The 21,540-nt window shown below is 38.5% G+C and overlaps 1 protein-coding gene across 2 annotated transcripts in view; it reads right to left on the bottom strand.

Moving 5' to 3' along the window:
* The window catches only part of ARHGAP42 (Rho GTPase activating protein 42), a 307,182-nt gene extending 286,014 nt beyond the window's left edge, over positions 1 to 21,168 (bottom strand). For both annotated transcript variants that reach the window (XM_035723017.1, XM_027580564.2), the window contains exon 1: positions 20,991 to 21,168. In XM_035723017.1, the coding sequence (XP_035578910.1) occupies positions 20,991 to 21,144 (154 nt within the window). In that variant the 5' untranslated portion in view covers positions 21,145 to 21,168. The remainder of the gene's footprint in view (positions 1 to 20,990) is intronic.
* Positions 21,169 to 21,540: the final 372 nt, after the last annotated feature.

Here is a 21,540-nt window from a genome sequence, read left to right on the forward strand (position 1 = left end):
CAAGCCATGTTAAAAATACAAATCCAAGGGTTACCAAAATAAACAGAATGCAACAAATTCGCTCCCATTTAAGCTTGGCATGGAAAGACAATGAATAAAGCAGACCTAAGTGTAGAGTGATACTTCCAAAGGAACGTATTTTTGCAGATTCCCTACAGAAATCCCTAAAGTATAGCCAATTTATTATACCAAATTCCTCTCAACCAAATGCTTTACAATTTTTAAGTATTTTTTAGCAGAAATTAAAGAGAAATCATATTATCATTTTTTGGACCTTTCACTTTAGAATGCTCTTAGCTTGATCTGATAAATGAGTGGATTTCATTATCACAATAAATAAGTGTGGCAAAGATGGTGATCCCCAAGTTAAAGTAGAGGAAAGAGCCTCAAAGAGAGCTAAGGCCTCACTCAATGGTCAGGATCCATGCCCAGGTTGGTTTAACTGATGCCCAGTCTTACCAGACAGTAACTCTGATTTCATGATCTTTTAGTCTCGAGCTTTCTCCTTTTAACCCTCACCTATCTGCCTCGATATCTGTTACCTAGAAGACAATAAAATCCTATTTTCACAGGACATTCATTTTCATCCAATAGTTTACAAAATATTACAAAAGAAATCAAACTCACCATAGGTTCTGTGCTGAAACTCTCACCAGAAATACATTCTCAACATCCTTAAAACCTAAATCTGTTGTCCAGGAGAACCCTTATGGTTATTAATACTAATTATATTTTAACAAGACACCAGGTATAATTAATTTGTCCATGAAAACAGTGTGCTGATCATAAGCAAACAAAACAGCCCAAACCTGGATATGTATATTTTGTGATAGCTTAGATATGCCATTTTTAAAAGAATGAAAAGAGAAAGTGCTCAAAGATTGCTGGATAAAATAGAAAGCAAATTAAATAGACAGAAACTGGAAAGTGGAAAAGCAAGTAGGGAAAAGATATGAAGGCTATAAATTAAGAAAATCACTATCAAATTATTTAGAGATAACTGTTATAATGGATTGGAAGGAAGTGTAGTTAAGAGTAGACTAGAATGAATGTTATTTATCTGAGCTTGTACCTCACCAACTCTCAGTAATTGGCTAGAACTTGAGAGCTTATGGCCTCCCACCCCATTCTCCCCACCTCGACACCCCATGCTGGAAATAGTGAGCACATCTGGAATCACAGCTGTCAAAGCTCTGCCGGGGGGCAACTAGTAGGACCCACTCTCCAACACCTCCCTCTAGGTTCTCATTAATTTCCTTTACTCCATTACAGGATTAGAGGTGGGGGGTAGGAATCTTTCTAATATCGCCACCCTAGTGCATTTACACACAGCATTTCTTTTTGGTAGATTTTACTAAGTTTTTTCACAGGCATGTTTTTTCCTCATATAATGACAAAAGCACGTATACAATTCTGAATCTTGCTTTTCTGTAACTTAGACTTATAAGACATGTTTAATTGACTAGATGGGTAGTCAATGTTAAAATCCACTAACTAGTTAAGTCATTTCTAATTATTTTCTATTTTAAGTAAATTTTAATCATTTACATAGGTCAGGACCAGTTTCCAAACTGCATGCAGTACCACAACAAACTCATACGGGCGCTGTGGGTTGGTTACTTAAAAGTTGAAATGCTCGCCATCCCTAGCAAGGGGAAATGGGTTGCAATGAGTGACTCAACTAATCAGGGTTTACCCCTGACCTGGGGGTAGGTTTATGTTGCTGAACAAACTCCACATTATTACAGAAGGAATGAAAGGGCATCGATGCTGGGTAGGAAATCAATATTACCTGCTATAGAAAAAGTACCATAATTGGGATCACTGTATCAAGTGAGTATAAACCTTTTAAGGTCCTTGACACTTATTACCAATTGACAATTCTATCAGCAGCATAATGAAGGTAAGAGTTTTGGTACACCCTAATTAGCAAAAGGCATTTTTAAAAATCTTTTTAGTTAAGTTAATAGATAAACATAGATACCTCACTCTATATTCATTTGCATTTCTCTGACTCCTGGTAAAAGTTAACAGCTGTATTTATCCTTTGGCTACTCAACTGCCTATGTCTAGTGTTCATTTATCTAATGATGTCCTAACCATCTCTTCTTTCCCCATTTATCTTACAGATACTAACCATTGGTTATGGATAAATAATCATCACCAACTTACATCTATTGAGAAAAGGTTCTCATTGGACAATATGAACACCTACATTCAAGAGGAAGGAAGAATTGAAGGAACTCTGGAAGACTAAGAAGAAAAAGTTGGAAAGTTGATGAAAAGAATTGTTAAAAGAATATATGTGGCTCCACAAAAGCCTAGGGAGAAGCTTCAGGAAGCAAGGAATGGTATGGTCAAAAATGCAACAGTCCAGTAAAACGATGACCCCAGTATCCTAAGCTTTAGCATATCTCAGAGTTAAGTTTTCACAAAGTCAACACAGCCATGTATTCAACAGTTACCTGCAAATAAATATGTGCCTGACAGAGTACTGAACATAAAGAAAGAGACACAATAGTTTAGGGGAACCTGGGATACGAGTACATCCACATGTATAATTTGAGGGGGCTGATGCAATGGAGTTAAACAGAACAACTGGTCAGAAAGAGCGAAAAAGATATCCTAAGGGGCTTGTTTCTCCTCTCAGACTAATTTAGTAAGTAACTCCTTTAAAAAATACTGTTCATAAAAGATGTGATTTGTAACTCCAAAGGACTAGTAATTGGGAACCTGAAAAGAAACATGCAAGGACAAACTGTCCACATTAAGAAAAAGAAGAAATCTAAAATGTGTGAGCCTGAAGAAGTTTCAGAAATAGTTGTTTCTGATTTCCAGTTAAATTCCAGCAGATGCAGCAGCTGCAAAGTATGTTGAGGTTCACCAAATTCCATGTCACAACCTATATACCACAGACTTCATTTCAGAATAACAGATGAATGCAGATTTTAGGCAGGCAGGGAAATTTCTTTAAAAGATGAAAGTCTTATTGGATCACATAGTTGATACATGATCCAATTTCCTTTTGGTGAACTGTAGCAAACTGCAGATGTTTCTTTACTCAAAATGTAACCCACTCTGGTTTTACTTACATTTCAAATGTAGACTGCTTTAAGTTACTTATACATGAATATTACCAATCTGAGCACTTTTAGTCATAAATATGCTAATACTAAAAAAATGAAGAAAAATATTTGAAAGATGGTATAAATTTATATATAAATGATAAATATATTTTGATTGTATTTATATTTTTAAGTGTAGTCATGTAGACATGGAAGGTTAAATAAAAATAAAATCAAGTTATTCATCATGAAAAGCACAGAGAATGTTTCCCCTTTAAATGTTTTTAATATTGAGGTTACTTCATTTTATCTGTTAAAAAAAATACACTGTGAAAAAAAATACACTGTGATTAGAATAGCAACCATTTACTGACTTCTACATGCCAGGTAATATGCTAGGTACGGCTTACAAGACCTGTGAAACCCTCATGAAAAAGTAGGTATTATTATTCTTATCCCCACTGTAAAAATGAGGAAACCCACGTTTAAGAAAGAGAGTGACTTACTAGGGCCAATTAGTGTGTGTGTGTCTGTATGTGTGTGCACGCACACACGCACACACACACACGGTATCTAGTGCAGTGCCTGAAGTGCAGTAGGTGATCTTGAAATGTTTCCTGATCTAGAGTCAATTAAGAATGAATATTCACGTGCACCTGGGTGGCTCAGTCATTAAGCGTCTGCCTTCGGCTCAGGTCATGATCCCAGGTTCCTGGGATCAAGTCCCACATCGGGCTCCCTGCCCAGCCAGGAGCCTGCCTCTGCCACTCCCCCTGCTTGTGCTCTCTCCCTCCCTCTCTCTCTCTGTCAAATAAATAAATAAATAAAATATTTTTTAAGAAAGAATGGATCTTCACATTCTCATATGAGATCCCTATATGTTGGCCGCTATAGTGGAGACATGCATGAGTTAACCGGCATTAACAGTGAAAGGCTCTCTGAGGAAATAAAAGGTACACATGGTACCTATTAAGTCTTAGCACCAAGCCGTAACAACACACACACACCATACAATATCAACAGCTTGCCCTCAGTAAATGCAAACCCAGAAGAGCTAGACCTCTGCTCTGTATTTCCAAGGCCTAGAACGGTATCTGATAAACATCAAGTGCTAATAAATATGCTGAATGAGTATGTTAGTCAATGTTCCATTCTCTTTCTTCTTCACATCTCTCCTGGCCCATCACTCCTTGTTTTCTCCTCTCCACTTGTCTTGCCACTCTTTGCACATATGTAAAAATTGCTATTGCCCTATACTTACATTATGAGATTTTTAAATACTTATCCATGTATAACGAAAATTAAAAGAACATGGAAATGTTTCCTCCTTAAATATCCACCAAGTGATTCTGTTTTCTCCAACAAATATAAAGGCCATATCTGAATTCGTTTGGGGAAGTTATAACTTTGCTTTAAATACACATCTAGCTTTCAAACTGCTTTCTATCATAAAGAATGTAATGTAAATGCCTATAAACCTACTAAGTTTCTATTTATAAAGGTGAGTTCTGACACAGTATTATTATATGACCCAACAACTCCGTGCCTAGGGATATATCCAGGAGAATGAAAATATGTCTACATAAGACAGGCACATGAATGTTTATAGCATTATTCATAATAGCAATAATAATAATAATATGGAAATACCAAAATGGCCTTCAACTAATAAATGGGTAAACAGAATGTGTGGTATATCCATACAATTGAATATTTGGCAATAAAAAGGAATAAAATACCAATAAATACTAAAATATGGATGAACCTTGAAAACATGCTAAGTGAAAGAAGTCATTCACAAAAGGCCACAGATTGCATCATTCTATTTAAACAAAAAACGGTTCAGAACAGACAAATCGGGGCACCTGGGTGGCTCAGTTGTTAAGCATCTGCCTTCAGTTCAGGTCATGATCCCAGGGCCCTGGGATCGAGCTCCGCATCAGGCTCCCTGCTCCGCGGGAAGCCTGCTTCTCCCTCTCCCACTCCCCCTGCTTGTGTTCCCTCTCTCACTGTGTCTCTTTTTGTCAAATAAATAAATAAAATCTTTAAAAAAAAAAAAGAACAGACAAATCTATAGAAACAGAAAGTCTATTAGTAAGAGTTGCCAGAAGCTAGAGAAGAGAGAAAATAGGGTATTGAATTTCTTTTGGGGCAAATGAAACTATTCTAAAATTAGATAGTGGTTCCAAAATATATAAAGAATTCACATAACTTAATAGCAAACAAACGATCTGATTAAAAAAATGGGTGGAGGACCTGACAGACATTTTTCCAAAGACATACAGATGGCCAACAGACACTGAAAAGGTGCTCAACATCACTCATCATCAGGGAAATGCAAATCAAAACCACAATGAGGTATCATCTCACACCTGTTAAAATGACTATCATCAAAAAGACAAGAGATAAGTGTAGGCAAGGATATGGAGAAAACAGAACCCTTTTTCACTGTAAATTAGTTCAACCATTATGGAAAACAGTATGGAGGTTCCTCAAAAAATTAAAAATAGAACTACCACATGATCCAGCAATCCCCTCTCTGGGTATATATTCAAAGAAAATAGAAACAGAATATTGAAGAGATACCTGTACTAGAATAGCGACTGCAGTATTATTCACAATAGCCAAGATAGGAAACAAGCTAAGGGTCTACCAAAAGATGAATGAGTAAAAAAGATGTAGTGCATATATACAATGGAATATTATTCAGCTATGAGAAAGAAGGAAATCCTGCCGTTTATAACAACATGGATGGACTGTGAGGGCATTATGCTAAGGAGAATAAGCCAGAAAGAGAAGGACAAACATTGTATGATATCACTTATACGTAGAATACAAAAAAAAAAAAAAAAAAAGCAAAGTCAGAGAAAGATTAGTAGATTCTAGGGTATGGGAGTTAGGAGAAACAGAGGTTGATAAAGATACAAACTTTCAGCTATAAGATGAATTAGGCACAAGGATCTAACTTAAATCATACTGACTATAGTCAATAATACTGTATTATATAATTGAAATTTGCTAAGAGAGTCAAATTCAAATGTTCTCACTTAAAAAAGGATAAATATTTGAGGTGATGGATAGATGTGTTAATTAACTAGCTGGCAGGAATCCATTCACAATGTATACAGATATCAAATCACCATGATACACATTTTAAGTATCTCACAATTTTGTCAATTATACCTCAATAAGGCAGAAAAAAATGTTTTAATATAATTAGTGATGATGGTTACACAACTCAATAAGCACATAAAAAAACACTGAATTACACACTTTTAAAAGGATGAACTTTATGGCAATAAACTATACCTCAATAATGAATAATTATATATAATAAATATATATCTCAATAATGAATGTATTTTTTAAAAAGGCATTCCTACAGAATTAGAATCAACACTCTGAACTGGCACCTCAAAAATATATGCAGTACTTTGTTACAAACAGAAACAAATCATTTGTACAATTTCACTTTCTTAGCAACATCGCTTGTATTTGAGATACTAAATATTGTCACTGATGAATATCAATTCATTGAATAAACCTATTCTAATCAATCTCATTCTGGTAAATCTACATAATATGCAAAGGATTTTTCACTAAGATATCTGCCTTCATATATAAAGTTTCAGAATTGGTTCCAACATTAAGTGGGTAGTGACAACTTTTGAATTTATATATTTCCAAACATTAGTTTGACACAACTTCCTAAAAGTTAATATACTGATGAAAAATGTATCATGCATCCAGGTCCAGAATCCCAAAGATTTGGTAGCAACTCTTATGAAGCTAACTTTCTAGGGAGAAACACAGGCAAATAATCAAAATAAAAAGTGATGAATGTCATTTTTTTTTTTTACAAAATCATAAAATCTCAGATATGGAAACATCCTTAAGAAGATAGCTAAGCTTTCCACAGAAGCAATGGCTTACTCTCCCTGTGAGCCATATTCATGATAACAAGCAATGATACATGGTCTAGGGATCTTATATCAACATTAAATATAGTGTTTTATATATATATATATATATATATATATATATATATATATATATAGTGCATTTGTCCAGGTAAAGATTTTGCTTAGAAAGCCACCTCAGGGGGAGATGAACCATGAGAGACGATGGACTCTAAAAAACAAACTGAGGGTTCTAGAGGGGAGGGGGTGGGGGGATGGGTTACCCTGGTGATGGGTATTAAAGAGGGCACGTTCTGCATGGAGCACTGGGTGTTATACGCAAACAATGAGTCATGGAACACTACATCAAAAACTAATGATGTAATGTATGGTGATTAACATAACATAATAATAAAAAAAACTGAAAACTGAAAAAAAAAAGAAAAAAGAAAGCCACCTCAGATCCTTTTTTGAATAAAATGTGGCGATGGTTATTGTTTAAAACAATGGTCTAAATTCACTACCTAGTCTCAAAATTAGCAAGGAATGAGATAGATGAGAAGATTAGTATGTAATACCAAGTACCACATACTGTGCTCGACACTTTGTATGTTATCGTATCTAATCCTGAAAATATGCCTATGAAATAAATATTACTCCCATATTACAGACAAGGAAAACCACAAAAGAAGCCAAGTAACTTGCTCACAGCCACATAGCAAATAAGTGTCTGAAGTAGAACTGAAAAACATTGCTCAGATTCTAAAGCCCAGGCTCTCTACTACACCCAGATTGACTGTTGTTAGTGTTAAATCTTCAATGAACCTACTTTACGTTAAAATGTTCCGGGGCGCCTGGGTGGCTCAGTTGGTTAAGCGACTGCCTCCGGTCCGGCTCAGGTCATGATCCTGGAGTCCTGGGATCGAGTCCCGCATCGGGCTCCCCGCTCAGCAGGGAGTCTGCTTCTCCCTCTGACCCTCCCCCCTCTCATGTGCTCTCTCTCTCTCCCTCTCTCTCATTGTCGCTCTCTCAAATAAATAAATAAATAAATAAAATCTTTTTAAAAAATAAATATATAAATAAAATGTTCCAATATTAAAGATTAAGCATTATTAGCACTGCACTTGTGTGAATGGTAATGCTAAACTAAACTCAAGAAAAACCCCTCTGCTTCTTTTAGACAGATTTAATGTTCAGATTATTTGCATAAAATAATTATGCAAATTAGCTTGAGTTAACATACGTTGTGACAGAAGTGCAAGAGCACAATCTCAGAAAAGAAAATAAGTAAGCCTAAAACATAATCTTAGGACTTAAAGTACGAAGAGTATCTTGTAACTGACACCCTGGTTTCTGCATCCTTGTTTCATGCTCTTTCATCCCCTCTCATCAGTGGATGTCATAAAACATCATACTCAGCCAGCTGTGAATATCCACAGAACTCTAATTTCCATCAAAGCCGTCTGAGGAACCAAAGAAATAATGGGAAGAAAAGGACATGCACCCAACAGAGTTTAAACCTGGCAAACCTAGAGGCGGTCATTCTCACTCACTCGCTGCTATTCCTTGTTCAGGATTATGAAGAATCTGTATTCTCTTTCTTTAACCCCTGAAGCTGGCTTTTTCCAGCCCTGCTGCACTTTGCAAGCTGTCCCCAAAGTCTAGATTTCCTGTTCATTGCTCCCTACTTTCCCCCCAACTTCAGGGCAGAGCTCCCTTTAAGCTCATAGATCCCTTAAGAAACATCTTTTGTTGTTGTTGTGTTTTAAATGTTCTGTTTTGTCCTTGTGGTACCATCCAAATATCCTCTCCTGGCGATTCTGACACCAATTCAATAATACCACTTTTCTTTAATCAACTAGCTAACAGCCTCAATTCAATTTTCTCACTCGGCCAACTGAATCTTCCTCTTCAATTCTTAATGAAATATTATTTTCTCCCCTAATTCCCTGCCCCCAAGACCCTCCAGCAATGCCTTACCGATATCATCATTTTCTTTTCTCACCAATAACCACTAAGATGATCTCACCTCAAACATATTTACATTTACAAAACATCTGTGCAGCATAAGAAACACCTTCCCTAGGTGCTATCTGCCTTCCATAAAGAAACCAATGTGAAAAAAAAAAACCTCTCTCATATGCAATTCAGCCTGTTTTATTTTGTGAAATTGCCCAGCTATCTATTTCATTCTGAGAAGTGCAAGTTGTGACTAACATTTAAATAACTTTTATAGACCACTGACCTGAGCCACCAGAAATAAAGCACCAGCAGATATGCCTATAAAGTCTCAACTTCTATACTGCCCATCCCTAAATGCCAACCTAATGCTTCCTTGGTTCCCAGATCATAGTAAATATTTATATAAAAGAAAAAGCTAAACCAAAACCATGCCACATCTTACAATCATTTCCCTCCAAACAGATTTAATTGGGGAGACAAACAAGCGAATGCATTAACATTCAATTAAAGCATTTCCACTTCTAAAATCTCATTCCTACAGAATATGGTAATGTTGACAAGAAAATGTTAAATGCAGTCTTGGAAAAAAACTGAATTATTAGGATCACAATGATCCTGCCTAAAGCAAATGAAAATAATGTTACATTTTTATATTATGCACTATGCCTTTTTCCATGGCCCTCACAAAAATCCTACAAGAAATTGGGGCACCTGGGTGGCTCAGTTGGTTAAGAGTGACTCTTGATTTCAGCTCAGGTCATGATCTCAAGAGTTGTGAAGTCAAGCCCCATGTCAGGCTCCACACTAGGTGTAGAGGCTGCTTAAGATTTTCTCTCCCCCTCTCCCTCTGCCCCTCCCCCTCAAAGAAAATCCTATAAGAAATATAGAGCGAACATTATTTCCATTTTTGATGAAAAAAATACATTCTGAGACAAGTGGCTTGTACCGATGCCATCCATCAGTTAGTAGCAGCACCAGGACTAGAATAAAGTTCTAACACCTGTTGCTGTCCGCTGCCCCCTGGATTACCCAGTCCTAAAAATCAGTATGCCCAGGCCTGAGTAGTTGCAATGAAGCCTGTGGGAAACAATATTAAAAAGCAAATTTGTGGGGCGCCTGCGTGGCTCAGTCGGTTAAGTGACCGCCTTCAGCTCAGGTCATGATCCTGGAGTCCCTGGATTGAGTCCCGCGTCGGGCTCCCTGCTCAGCAAGGAGCCTGCTTCTCCCTCTAACCCTCTCATGTACTCTCTCTCTCTCAAAATAAATAAATCTTAAAAAAAAAAAAAAGCAAATTTGTAATCCTCATTCCATGGCTCACTCACTCTGACAAATATTCAAAAGCCTCCTCCAAATACTCTTCTTAGTAAACTGGTTGATGTTCAGCAATCACTGAGCATCCACAATGTGGTCAGAGGTGAAGAGAATACAGATATCCTTGGCACCTAGAAGTTTGTATTTGAAAGAATAAGTAAAATGTAATAGAGACACACAGGGTATACACCATGTGACTGCAGAGCCATGAACTGGAGTGACACACTGCAAGCCAATGAACATCATAGGTTGGCAACACCAGAAGCCAGAGGAGGCAAGGAAGAATCCTCCCCTAGAGCCTTCAGAGAGCATGGCCCTACTGACACCCTGAATTTGGACTTCTGGCCTCCAGACTATGAGAGAATGTCTGTTTTTTTAAGTTAAGAAAAAAATGTTATTTAATAAGTGCAGGCAGAAAAAATCTAATTTAGGATATCTGGGAGCACAAAATTACAGGATTATCCAAATTTCCTAATCTGGGTCGAAAGAAAAACTGGAGTTTAAAAACTAGAGAAGAAAAGAGGATGAGTTAGGAAGGATTCAGATGTTCCTTTTTGAGATGACCAGGTGGATGAGGCTATAACTAGAGAACTGAGAATCCAAAGAGAACAAGGTGGAGAACAAGGAAGAACTTGGTTTTGACACACTGAGTCTGAGATGCCTGAAGCACATCTATGTGGTAATACGCTGGTAACAATGAGATCCAGAGCTCAGGAAAATGAGGTTAGGGCTGGAGCCTGGGAAGACATGTTATCACACAAGGAAAGCAAACAGTAAAAGGGCTAAGAAGGAATCTTTGTGTACCATCAACATTTAAGAGGACAGAGGAAATAAACTGAAAAAGGAAGAGGAATTCAGCAACATCACATACTAAGAAAAAAGGTGCAATGGTGGAGCTGGGATCCAGAGGAAGTAATAATTAATAATGTTAGAAAGGGTCACCTAAGGAAAACCAGGACTGGCAAGCAGTCAACACAAGCCTTTAAAAGTCCTTCCTATTAGCTCCTATGTTGACATCATTTTTTCACGAGTATGAAGCTTTCCCACATCTTCCCCAAATAGTGTGCCCCTAAAACAGCCACCCCCTATTATCTCTTATGTTGACAGTTTTTAATGGGAATCATCTCCCTCAAATTTTCCACAACCAGCTTTTACAACAGTTGGAAGGCTCATCTCTCATTCTTTTGATTCTCTACTGTCGCACAGTAACTTTTTCATAGAAGATACACAAAGCTTGACACAAGTTCCAAAACCGTAATATTTAAATTCTTTTCTCAACCAATTTTAATTTGTTTCTCCCTGTTTACCTCTTTCACAACCACCACCAACCCCCCACAACCCCCCATTTTGGGGCCACATCTTCCATTCAAACATTGTGAGGAATAAAGAAATTAAACAAAAGAAGAAAAAATTCTCACCAAAGCAAAGGAAAATCAGTTTACATAGCTTCCATTTGGAAAGGGATAATACACATACTGAATACTCATTTCTATTAGCAGCTTATCACTCTCCTCCACACATAAACACATACCAGTTTTCTAAATTAAATCACTACTTCTACTGTGTACTAAAGAGAAAACTGAAGCTGGGTCTTTCATCTGGATAAGCTCCAATGTATGTTTACACATGAGGGAATACTATTTGGCATCCCTTTCATAAACTATCAGGCCGTATGGCTTTTTAGATTTGCGTAAGGAAATATAGAAATTCCACTACCGAGAAATATGTCTGACTTCCAAATGAAAGGGGGCATAGTGTGTCTACCCACTTTTTCCCAGAGTAAAGCCAAGGTTCAGGGAGAATATTACTAATGTAGCAAGGTTATATATGCAGCATTTTTTCCAATTTTTTTTCGTATCATCTGACATTGAGAACCAATTCAGGATGCTTCCCTAACCTTCACAAAACACAAAGCATTCCCCATCATACCTGATATTCACCCAAATCAGATAAACCAACAACATACAAAATGTCATGTTTGGGCATTCTTAAAATGCCATTAGGAATGGAGACTTTTATCACAGAATCTAAAAACTGGAACTGAAAAGTCTCTCATAATTAATATAAAATAATCTACAAAGGTTTCATTAGTCTTATTTTTAGTCTTTTCCCACCAGGTTCCATGCAAGAATTACAATTAAAAGAATTACTCTCAAATTAAAAATCTTAGAAAATTAGTAGTTATTTTTCTTCTTTTATGCATGCATACCTCCACAAGAAAGGAAAAAGGTTGAAAAAACTGGCAGATAATCAGCTACTGTAAGTTACCTTACTATTCCACAATTCACTTTTTTTGAAGCAAATCATAGTCCTCACAGAGTGATGTACATGTGTGTTTTGCCAGAACACTTTCTTCAGTGTTATAACTAGATTCTTGGTAATAAAGTCAGAATACTGCAGATATGAACTATGATGTATTCTGATTAAACAAACATCTCAGTTAGATGTAATCTTATAGAGAAGGATCCACATTACCAGAAATATTCAGGCCAAAGTTTAAGTTCACCTAACCAAAGACAAGTCTATTAATATAATTACATTTGTAATGACTGTCCTGTTATCATCCTGCCCCTTTTTCCTTTGCTTTCAAGGGCCATTAAGATTAAAAAAATATTATGTAAATTTCTAAACATATACAAAACCCAGCCATTACAACTCAGACTAAGGCAAATGCAAAAGATGAAGCACAGATAGATTCCATGCGCTAGTCAGCCAGGTGCTTAGCAAATGGTTTTAATTTTCAGAATGAAAGTCAGCAAGAAGCAGGTAGCAAGTCCTTGGTTGCCGAGGCCAGATCCATTGGGAATATAAGGATTATTAGATGCTGGGCAGAGGTTCAGCAGGCTGGAAGAAAAAGGAAGGCTGGTAGAGCTGCCAGCGGAAACTGGTGGGTGGCAGGTGGAGCTACGAAGGGCAGGCACCCCCCCCGGAAGCTGAAATGAGCGGAAATTACAATCTAGGCAGCAGGGATGGCTTGGGCCAGAAGACGTGGCAGTCACAAATCTGGCAAGAAACCGTTTTCATGAAAAAGATTCAAGACAAAATAAACCCCCTTTCCTTCACCCTTTTTTATCTGTCCGTAATAAGCATTTCATTGTTGCATATTTACTAAATGTCGCTTAATGGTATGAATTTTCTGAACTAATATTTGTCTTTATAAATCTAAGTAAAGATTTGCCATTCTCTAGGTACACATTACTTAAATAGAAAGGCACTCACACCAAAGTAATACTGAACCTTAGCTGTATTATTTTTTTTCTTTATAGTTTGAGTCATGCTTACATATCATCAACACAATGAACATTGTACTCTAAGTTAATAATTCAAAGGACGTTTGCTAAAGCAGCTTTCCAGTGACTTAAACTTTAGTAGTTACCTGAGTTTCCTTTTCACTCTCAAAGCACCTTGATTATAACTGTCAAAGATAGCAGCGTAAAAGGTGGTTATTGCTAACCCATTCTCCCACTAACTCGTTCCCTGGCCTCTAACAGGACAGCTCCCAATTACTACCTGCTGAAAAAGGAAATCCAAGGGAAATAAGGACAATGTAAAAGGGTACTCATTAAGCTCACGTTAAGAATCAAAAGAGAAGTAAATGGAAATACTCAGCCAGCCCAAATTACTTCCACTTTGATAAGTGCCAAGGCTGCCATCTCAATTAACACAAGTGTAACTGCTTTTACTTGCAACATCTCTGAAGCAGAACCTTAAAGCACCACATTCCTAATCTACCAGTTCCTAAAATTAATTACAGTGCATTTGAAAGATACAGTTACTTCTGCTCATTTAACTCTAACTCTAATGACTTAAGAACCAAATGAATGGTTGAAGTAATTATACATCCATACCTTTGATTAGACTGCCCAGCTACACAGGAAAACAGCCTTAGTGGAATAAGCAGCAGTGAAGTAGCTCTTGCAGGGTAACAAGACTCTGCAATGAGTTCCATTTAAACTAAATAAAACCTAGGTGCAAATTTAAATACAAAAAAAAATGGCCTAAAACAATAGCAATTTTCACTAAAAGCTGAAGGATGACCAAATAAATAGCACAATAACTACAGAAAGTCTCACACTTCTTAAAATTGTCTTATTCCTTGTATTTAACTCCTTCCAACCTCTACCACTCAAATAGGCACCCTTCTTATTTGTGTCATGGATCACCAGTGCCAGGAACTACTGCCTTGGGAACAGAGGTAATATGACCAAGAAATAAATAGTTTGTGATAGAGAGAAGGCCATCATCTGGGCAAGCAGTTTTGAAGAACTATAGTTCCAACTGAGAAAAGCAAAGAGAAATGAATCATCCAGCACACAAGATATTATCAACAGTCTTTATATGAGAGGAAATTTCCTTTCCTTTCAGTAAAATCATCATCATCCATTAGATTAACTATATGTAGTTTTTATTGGTTTCACAGTGTTATTTGTATTTAATTGGTTTCACAGTATTATTTGTATTTAATTAATAAGTTGATTTGCTTTTAAAATTATAGGACTAAGCACAAAAATTTGTTTCATGCTTATATATATTTAACTACCATAATAAATAACTTAATCTATATTAGAGTCCACTAACTTTTTTTTTCCCTCTAGAAGCCTAGACACACGTTTGAGAAACATTATCCTAAATGCAGAAAAGACAGCTGGCCAATTCCACCTTAAGGCAATGAGAGGAAGCACTAGTAGTAAGAAAGAAGTTTGTTTTCTTAAATTGTTTGTTTTGTTTCTTAGATTCCACGAGTGACATCATAGGATAGTTGTCTTTCTCTGATTTCACTTTGCTTATATTCTCTAGCTCCATCCATGTTGTTGCAAATAGCAAGATTTCATTTTTTATGGCTAAATAATATTCCATTGTATATATATATACCACATTCCCCCCCAAAAAAAAATAAGAGAGAGAGAAAGACAAAGCAAGAACCAGACTCTGAACTATAGAGAACAAACTGATGGCTACCAGAGGGAAGGTGGGTGGGGAAATGGGTGAAATAGGTGATGGGGATAAAAGAGGGCACTTACCACAACAGGCATGGAGTAATGTATAGATTTGTTGAATCACTATATTGTACACCTGAAACTAACACTGTACATTAACTATACTGAAATTAAATTAAAAACTTAATGGGAAGGAAGGGAGGGAGGGAGGGAAGGAAGGAGAGAGGGAGGGAAGGAAGGAGAGAGGGAGGGAAGGAAGGAAGGCCCCAAGATGCCAAAAGGCAGAGTAGAAGAAAAAAATGTTGATACGCTCTCCCCACCCAATAATTCAATTAAATGACTACAATTCTATTTGTCTATTCCTTTTTGCTCTTTGCTGTTTTGGGGAGGAGGAAAAGTCTATTCCTTTTTTTTAAAAAAGATTTTATTTATTTATTAGAGAGAGACCACGAGCGGGCATATGGGCAGAGGGATAGGGAGAAGCAGACTCCCCAATGAGTAGGGAGCCAGACACATGGGGCTTGATCCCAGGACCCCGATCATGACCTGAGCAGAAGGCAGACACTTACCCAACCACTGAGCCACCCAGGCGCACCAGGGAAGTCTATTTTTGCAAGGACAAAGCTCTATTTAAATATTCAAAAGTATAAAGAATTAAGAAAAGAGAAAGTAAAGGAAGAATTACATGAGAAAGCCATTTTGAGGTGTTTCTTTGAATATGATCTATAAAAGAAGAAAATCAAAAAGCAAAAACTGTATGATTTCACAACTCAAATTTTAAGACACGTTAAAGGAACAAAGTTCATAGAAAAACATTTGATGAAAAAGGGAGAGGATTTTCAGAGTCCATCGTCTCTCATGGTTAGTCTCCCCCTCCGATTTCCCCCCCTTCATTCTACCCCTCCTGCTATCTTCTTTTTTCTTAACATATATTGCATTATTTGTTTCAGAGGTACAATCTGTGATTCAACAGTCTTGTACAATTCACAGCACTCACCATAGCACATACCCTCCCCAATGTCTATCACCCAGCCACCCCATCCCTCCCACCCCACCCCCACTCCAGCAACCCTCAGTCTGTTTCCTGAGATTAAGAATTCCTCATATCAGTGAGGTCATATGATATATATCTTTCTCTGACTGACTTATTTCACTCAGCAAAACACCCTCCAGTTCCATCCACGTCATTGTAAATGGCAAGATCTCATTCCTTTTGTTTGTTTGTTTTTAAAGATTTTATTTATTTATTTGAGAGAGAGAGAATGAGAGAGAGAGCACATGAGAGGGGGGAGGGTCAGAGGGAGAAGCAGACTCCCTGCTGAGCAGGGAGCCCGATGCGGGACTCGATCCCAGGACTCCAGGATCATGACCTGAGCTGAAGGCAGTTCCTTAACCAACTGAGCCGCCCAGGAGCCCAGATCTCGTTCCTTTTGATGGCTGCATAATATTCCATTATATATATATATACCACACCTTCTTTATCCATTCATCTGTTGATGGACATCTTGGCTCTTTCCACAGTTTGGCTATTGTGGACACTGCTGCTATAAACATCGGGGTGCACGTGCCCCTTCGAATCCCTCCATTTGTATCTTTGTGGTAAATACCCAGTAGTGCAATTGCTGGATTTTATGGTAGCTCTCTTTTCAACTTTTTGAGGAACCTCCATACTGTTTTCCAGAGCGGCTGCACCAGCTTGCATTCCCACCAACAGTGTAGGAGGGTTCCCCTTTCTCCACATCCCTGCCAACATCTCTTGTTTCCTGACATGTTAATTTTAGCCATTCTGACTGGTGTGAGGTAGTATCTCATGGAGGTTTTGATTTGGATTTCCCTGATGCCGAGTGATGTTGAGCACTTTTTCATGTGTCTGTTGGCCATTTGGATGTCTTCTTTGGAAAAATGTCTGTTCATGTCTTCTGCCCATTTCTTGATTGGATTATTTGTTCTTTGGGTGTTGAGTTTGATAAGTTCTTTACAGATTTTGGATACTAGCCCTTTATCTGATATGTCATTTGCAAATGTCATATCTTCTCCCATTCTGTCAATGGACTCTGAGAAACAAACTGAGGGTTCTAGAGGGGAGGAGCGTGGGGAGATGGGTTAGCCTGGTGATGGGTATTAAAGAGGGCACATTCTGCATGGAGCACTGGGTGTTACGCACAAACAATGAATCACGGAACACTACATCACAAACTAATGATGTAATGTACGGTGATTAACATAACAATAAAAAATTTAAAGGAAAAAAATAATAATAAATTTAAAAAAAAATAAAGGGGGAGAGAGGAGACCAGTGGGGGGAAAAAAGGGAAAGGATTTTGAGTCACAGCATGAACTAAAACCTGATTCTCCAGTATCAAATATTCTCAAATATTGCTCACCAAAGGTCTATACAGCATGTAACAAAATGAACAAATAATCCTAGTGGTAAGATTTTTATAGATATTCCCTCATTTTATAGGAAAAGTAGGACCTAGAGAGGTTAAGTTATTTGCCAATTACCACACAGCATTTGCCAGCACCAGGATTTAAATTCAGGTCTATGTCAATCCACTTAATGAGCTGTCATACCTTTTCTCAGATTGGATGTGCAATCATTCATTTTAAAAATGTTAAGGATCTTACTTATATCATTTAAAATTGAAATCATCTAGTCAGGGTTTTCCTTTATAAGGACCCTTCCAAATACTCAAAACTGCCTGTAAATTTACCAGCAAAAATGGGTTTATTTGGGAATAACAGAGAATTGCAATCCTGGACAAGCAAGCTACCACAAAACCACAGCTAAGTCCAAAAAACAAGGAGCAATGTTATTTTATGGAGAAGGAAGAGGAAGTTAAGAGTGGCTGTTTTGAATAAAAGTCCACTGGAGAAAAGCAAGAGTTCAAACTGATGATGGTTTCTCCTTAAATGAGCTGCAGGGTAGTTGATTTCTTGTAGGAAATGCAATGTACATCCTTCCCTGTTGGGGCCTGTAACTGATGATTCTCTCCTATTGAGATTCTTCTATTAGGGGTCTGTAACTGACAAAACTTCCTGTAATTAACATTGAGTGGTACCTACCAGCCTCTCCCAACATGCACAGCCTGCCATGAGTGTGGTTTCCCTTTTATTAATTCTCACAATACCTATGTCCTGAAGTAAAAATCAAAGAGCATTTGTGACTCCTACTGAAACAGCTATGCATGTATCAGCCAAGAGTGCATGCCAAAATTCTCACCAGAAAAGCTATGAACTAGGATGGAAATAATATAATATGCTTAGAAGTGCATGATAATTGTCCTTTCAGGAAGGCTATATTAAGAAACCATTAATTATTAATAACAGCAAAGTGCAAAAAATAAAGCTGAACTGGATAATGGATACACTTACTGAAACAGTAGGTACAGAGAATGGAAAGGCATAAAATTAGGGAAGATAAAGGCTTCCTCTGGCAGAAGAACAACAAGGGACAGAACTGGGGAAAGGAGGGCTTCTTGGTGATTCTGGGATAGAACCAAAAGCAGGCTTCAAAGTCCTTTAGGCACACTCTTATCCTAGCTGAGCAACTTCGGAGGGCTAAGTTCACTAAGTGGGGACTAGCCGCTTGCAGCCTAGCATCCTCCCCAAGGGACAGAAGGTGGTGTGGTGGGAAAAAAGCAGGGCCATCACATGACTTAAGGAGTTCCTCTACTCCAAATCTTTATTTGGCAACCGATGCTGGGAATTCTTTCAATAAGGAATAATACGTTTTCCTTCCATAATGAGATAAACAATAACCAAGCATTAAAATAATGCACTCTCATCACAAACCGAAGAATCCTAGAAAGACAGCAGGTTGTATATTTAAGTGCGTAAGACCAAATTAATGAGACGGATTCTGTATGTTCAAGGAACTTACACTCTCAATATTTCTTCACTTTACATATGGAAGAACAAACTTATCAGGATGGGAATCACCCGATTTTTGCAAGACTAGATTCAAAAATCGTAATAAAGTACATAACCTCACTAGTAAAATAATACGCATTTTCAGGGCTTTTATCACAGCTATGGAAGTGTTTTCCAAATTTGAAACACTAAAATTGATCTCCCAAGAGCGGAGTGAGGAGAAAATGTCACTTTGTAGACCAGCTGACAGTTTCACAAGGGGCAGCTGGGCATTTAGCACTGAGATGGGGAAACTCTTGGGAGAGGCTAAAATGCAAAGAGGCCAGTCCTGAGACCTCAACCAGAAACTGCAAACGGGAAGGAAGGAGAGTTCACATTTGTGTATGCACAGGATGAAAAGAACTGCAGATAAATTATTTTTTCACAAATCAGTAAATACTGTTATCAGCACTAACCTCAAATTCAGAAATTAAGTGAATGTAGGCATAAATCATATTTTATCCTAGTTTAAAGTAGCACAAGTAATAAATAAATGTTTTAGCATTGGGGATGGTTAAAAAAGGATTTGGGAGCACACTAATTCTAAGACATGTTTGATAAGCTCCATCCTTACCATTAATACATGCTTCAAAATACAGATCAGATGCTAATGTCTCAGTTTCAGGCACATACATCCCCATTATGTTGTCACTGACCTTCCAACTGATACACTCGATGATGGTTCTACTACATGTGCCCTGGGGATTTCTAGATGTTCCAAGGCTCTCCATGCAATGAAAATACCTCACTCACCCAGCCATTAGAGGCCAGAGAGTCCAAGGCTTCATTTCAGTAGCTAAAACCTTCAGAAGCCTCCAATAAGATGCAAATACGTCCTGGGAAAAGTAACAAATTAAACCTTATCAGTTAAATCACTCCCATTTTCTTTTCTTTTCTTTTTTTAAGATTTTATTTACTTATTTGTCGGAGAGCGAGAATGAGTGGGGGTGGGGGAAGAGCAGAGGGAGAAGCTGGCTCCCTGCTGAGCAAGGAGCCCCATGCGGGACTAGAACTCTGGACCCTGGGATCATGACCTGAGCCGAAGGTAGATCACTCCGTTTCTTAAAGACAAATTCGAGTCTCTTTTACTAAGACTCTCTAGGTCTTAGTACTTGAACGTGAAGATCCAGCCGACTCAGGAGGGACTAAGGAAAATCTGCTCGGGAAAGGAAGTGGTAAAAATCCCTAAGGATAGTTTACTTAAATAATCATCAAAAATTCTGGTTGGTCTTTAACCACTGAACGTTCAATACCGGTGACTCGACCAACATCAGATTTACAATACAAACCAAAAATTAAGACACACAAAAAAACTTGTAAAGAGGTTAAATCCACTGGTGCCATGCTGTCTTCGATCATCTCGATCATCCTACTAAATGGCAAAATTGCAAATGTACATTTTTTTAAAAGGCAATTCAGTGATCTACTGTGCCCGGTGAAGAGTCACTGATACACATAAGAAATTAATTATTTTGAGTATCACTAAACAAACTAGCTTCATTTTATCCTTAAGCCAAACTCTTGAAACCCACCTTAAGGACCTTTTTAAAAAAGTGTTCAAACTAGGCACAATAATATTACAAACAAACCAACAAAAAAGGACCAATAGTCTCCAACATTTTTCAGGAGCGTTATAAAAAAAGATGACTTTGAACAACTTTCTTCAGGATCTACTCTTCGCTACAGTGGGTAACTTTCCCTTCTCTGTAGACATTAAAGTATGTAAGTAAACACCTAAGCACAAACTTTGTTGGCCACCAGCAGGGGAGCTCTTCAGCTTTTGTCCCAAACCCATTCAAACAAAAGAAGCCCCGAGTCCTCCATCCCACCCCTGAGACCCGCACCCCGCGGGAAGTCGCCACATCCCTGCGCCCTCTCCTCCCGCCCCTGCCAGCTCCACTTACTCCTCAGCGCCCCAATTAGCAGAGAGCCGTCCTTAATGAGCTCTTTGATGAACTTGTTGGTTCGCTCCAGTTCAATCTCGTGACACTGCAGGCGCTCCCTAAAATCCGGGCTGTCCAAGTAGGAATCGCTGAACTCCAGAGTAGGCAGCCCCATGGCACAGACGCTACCAGCAGCCACCCGGGGCACGTCCCGGCCGGCGGTGAGGGCGGGAACAGCCGGCGACCGCGGCCGGCGCTGAGGACGCGCGATCGCGGGGAACCAGCCAAGACGATAGAGGACTGAGCAAAGGAAATGGGCCCCGAGCGCCGCGCTGCCAGCACAGGGCTCCCGCGGCGCGCGGACGCCTCTGGACTCAGTCTTCTTCTCCTGCGGCGAGGAGTGTGCAGACTCTGGCGGTGGGCCGAGGCGCGAGTCCGCTCAGGTCGTTGTCATCAGGGCGCATCGTCGCTGCCAGCACCGAGGCGGTGGAGGCTCCGGGCCGCCGCCGGAGCAGGAAAGTTATCTCACGGCGCGCAGACACTTCCGGCACCTCCACTCTCCTCCACTCTT

This window comes from Zalophus californianus, chromosome 11 (assembly GCF_009762305.2).
Source record: "Zalophus californianus isolate mZalCal1 chromosome 11, mZalCal1.pri.v2, whole genome shotgun sequence".
Classification (NCBI taxonomy): Eukaryota; Metazoa; Chordata; class Mammalia; order Carnivora; family Otariidae; genus Zalophus; species Zalophus californianus.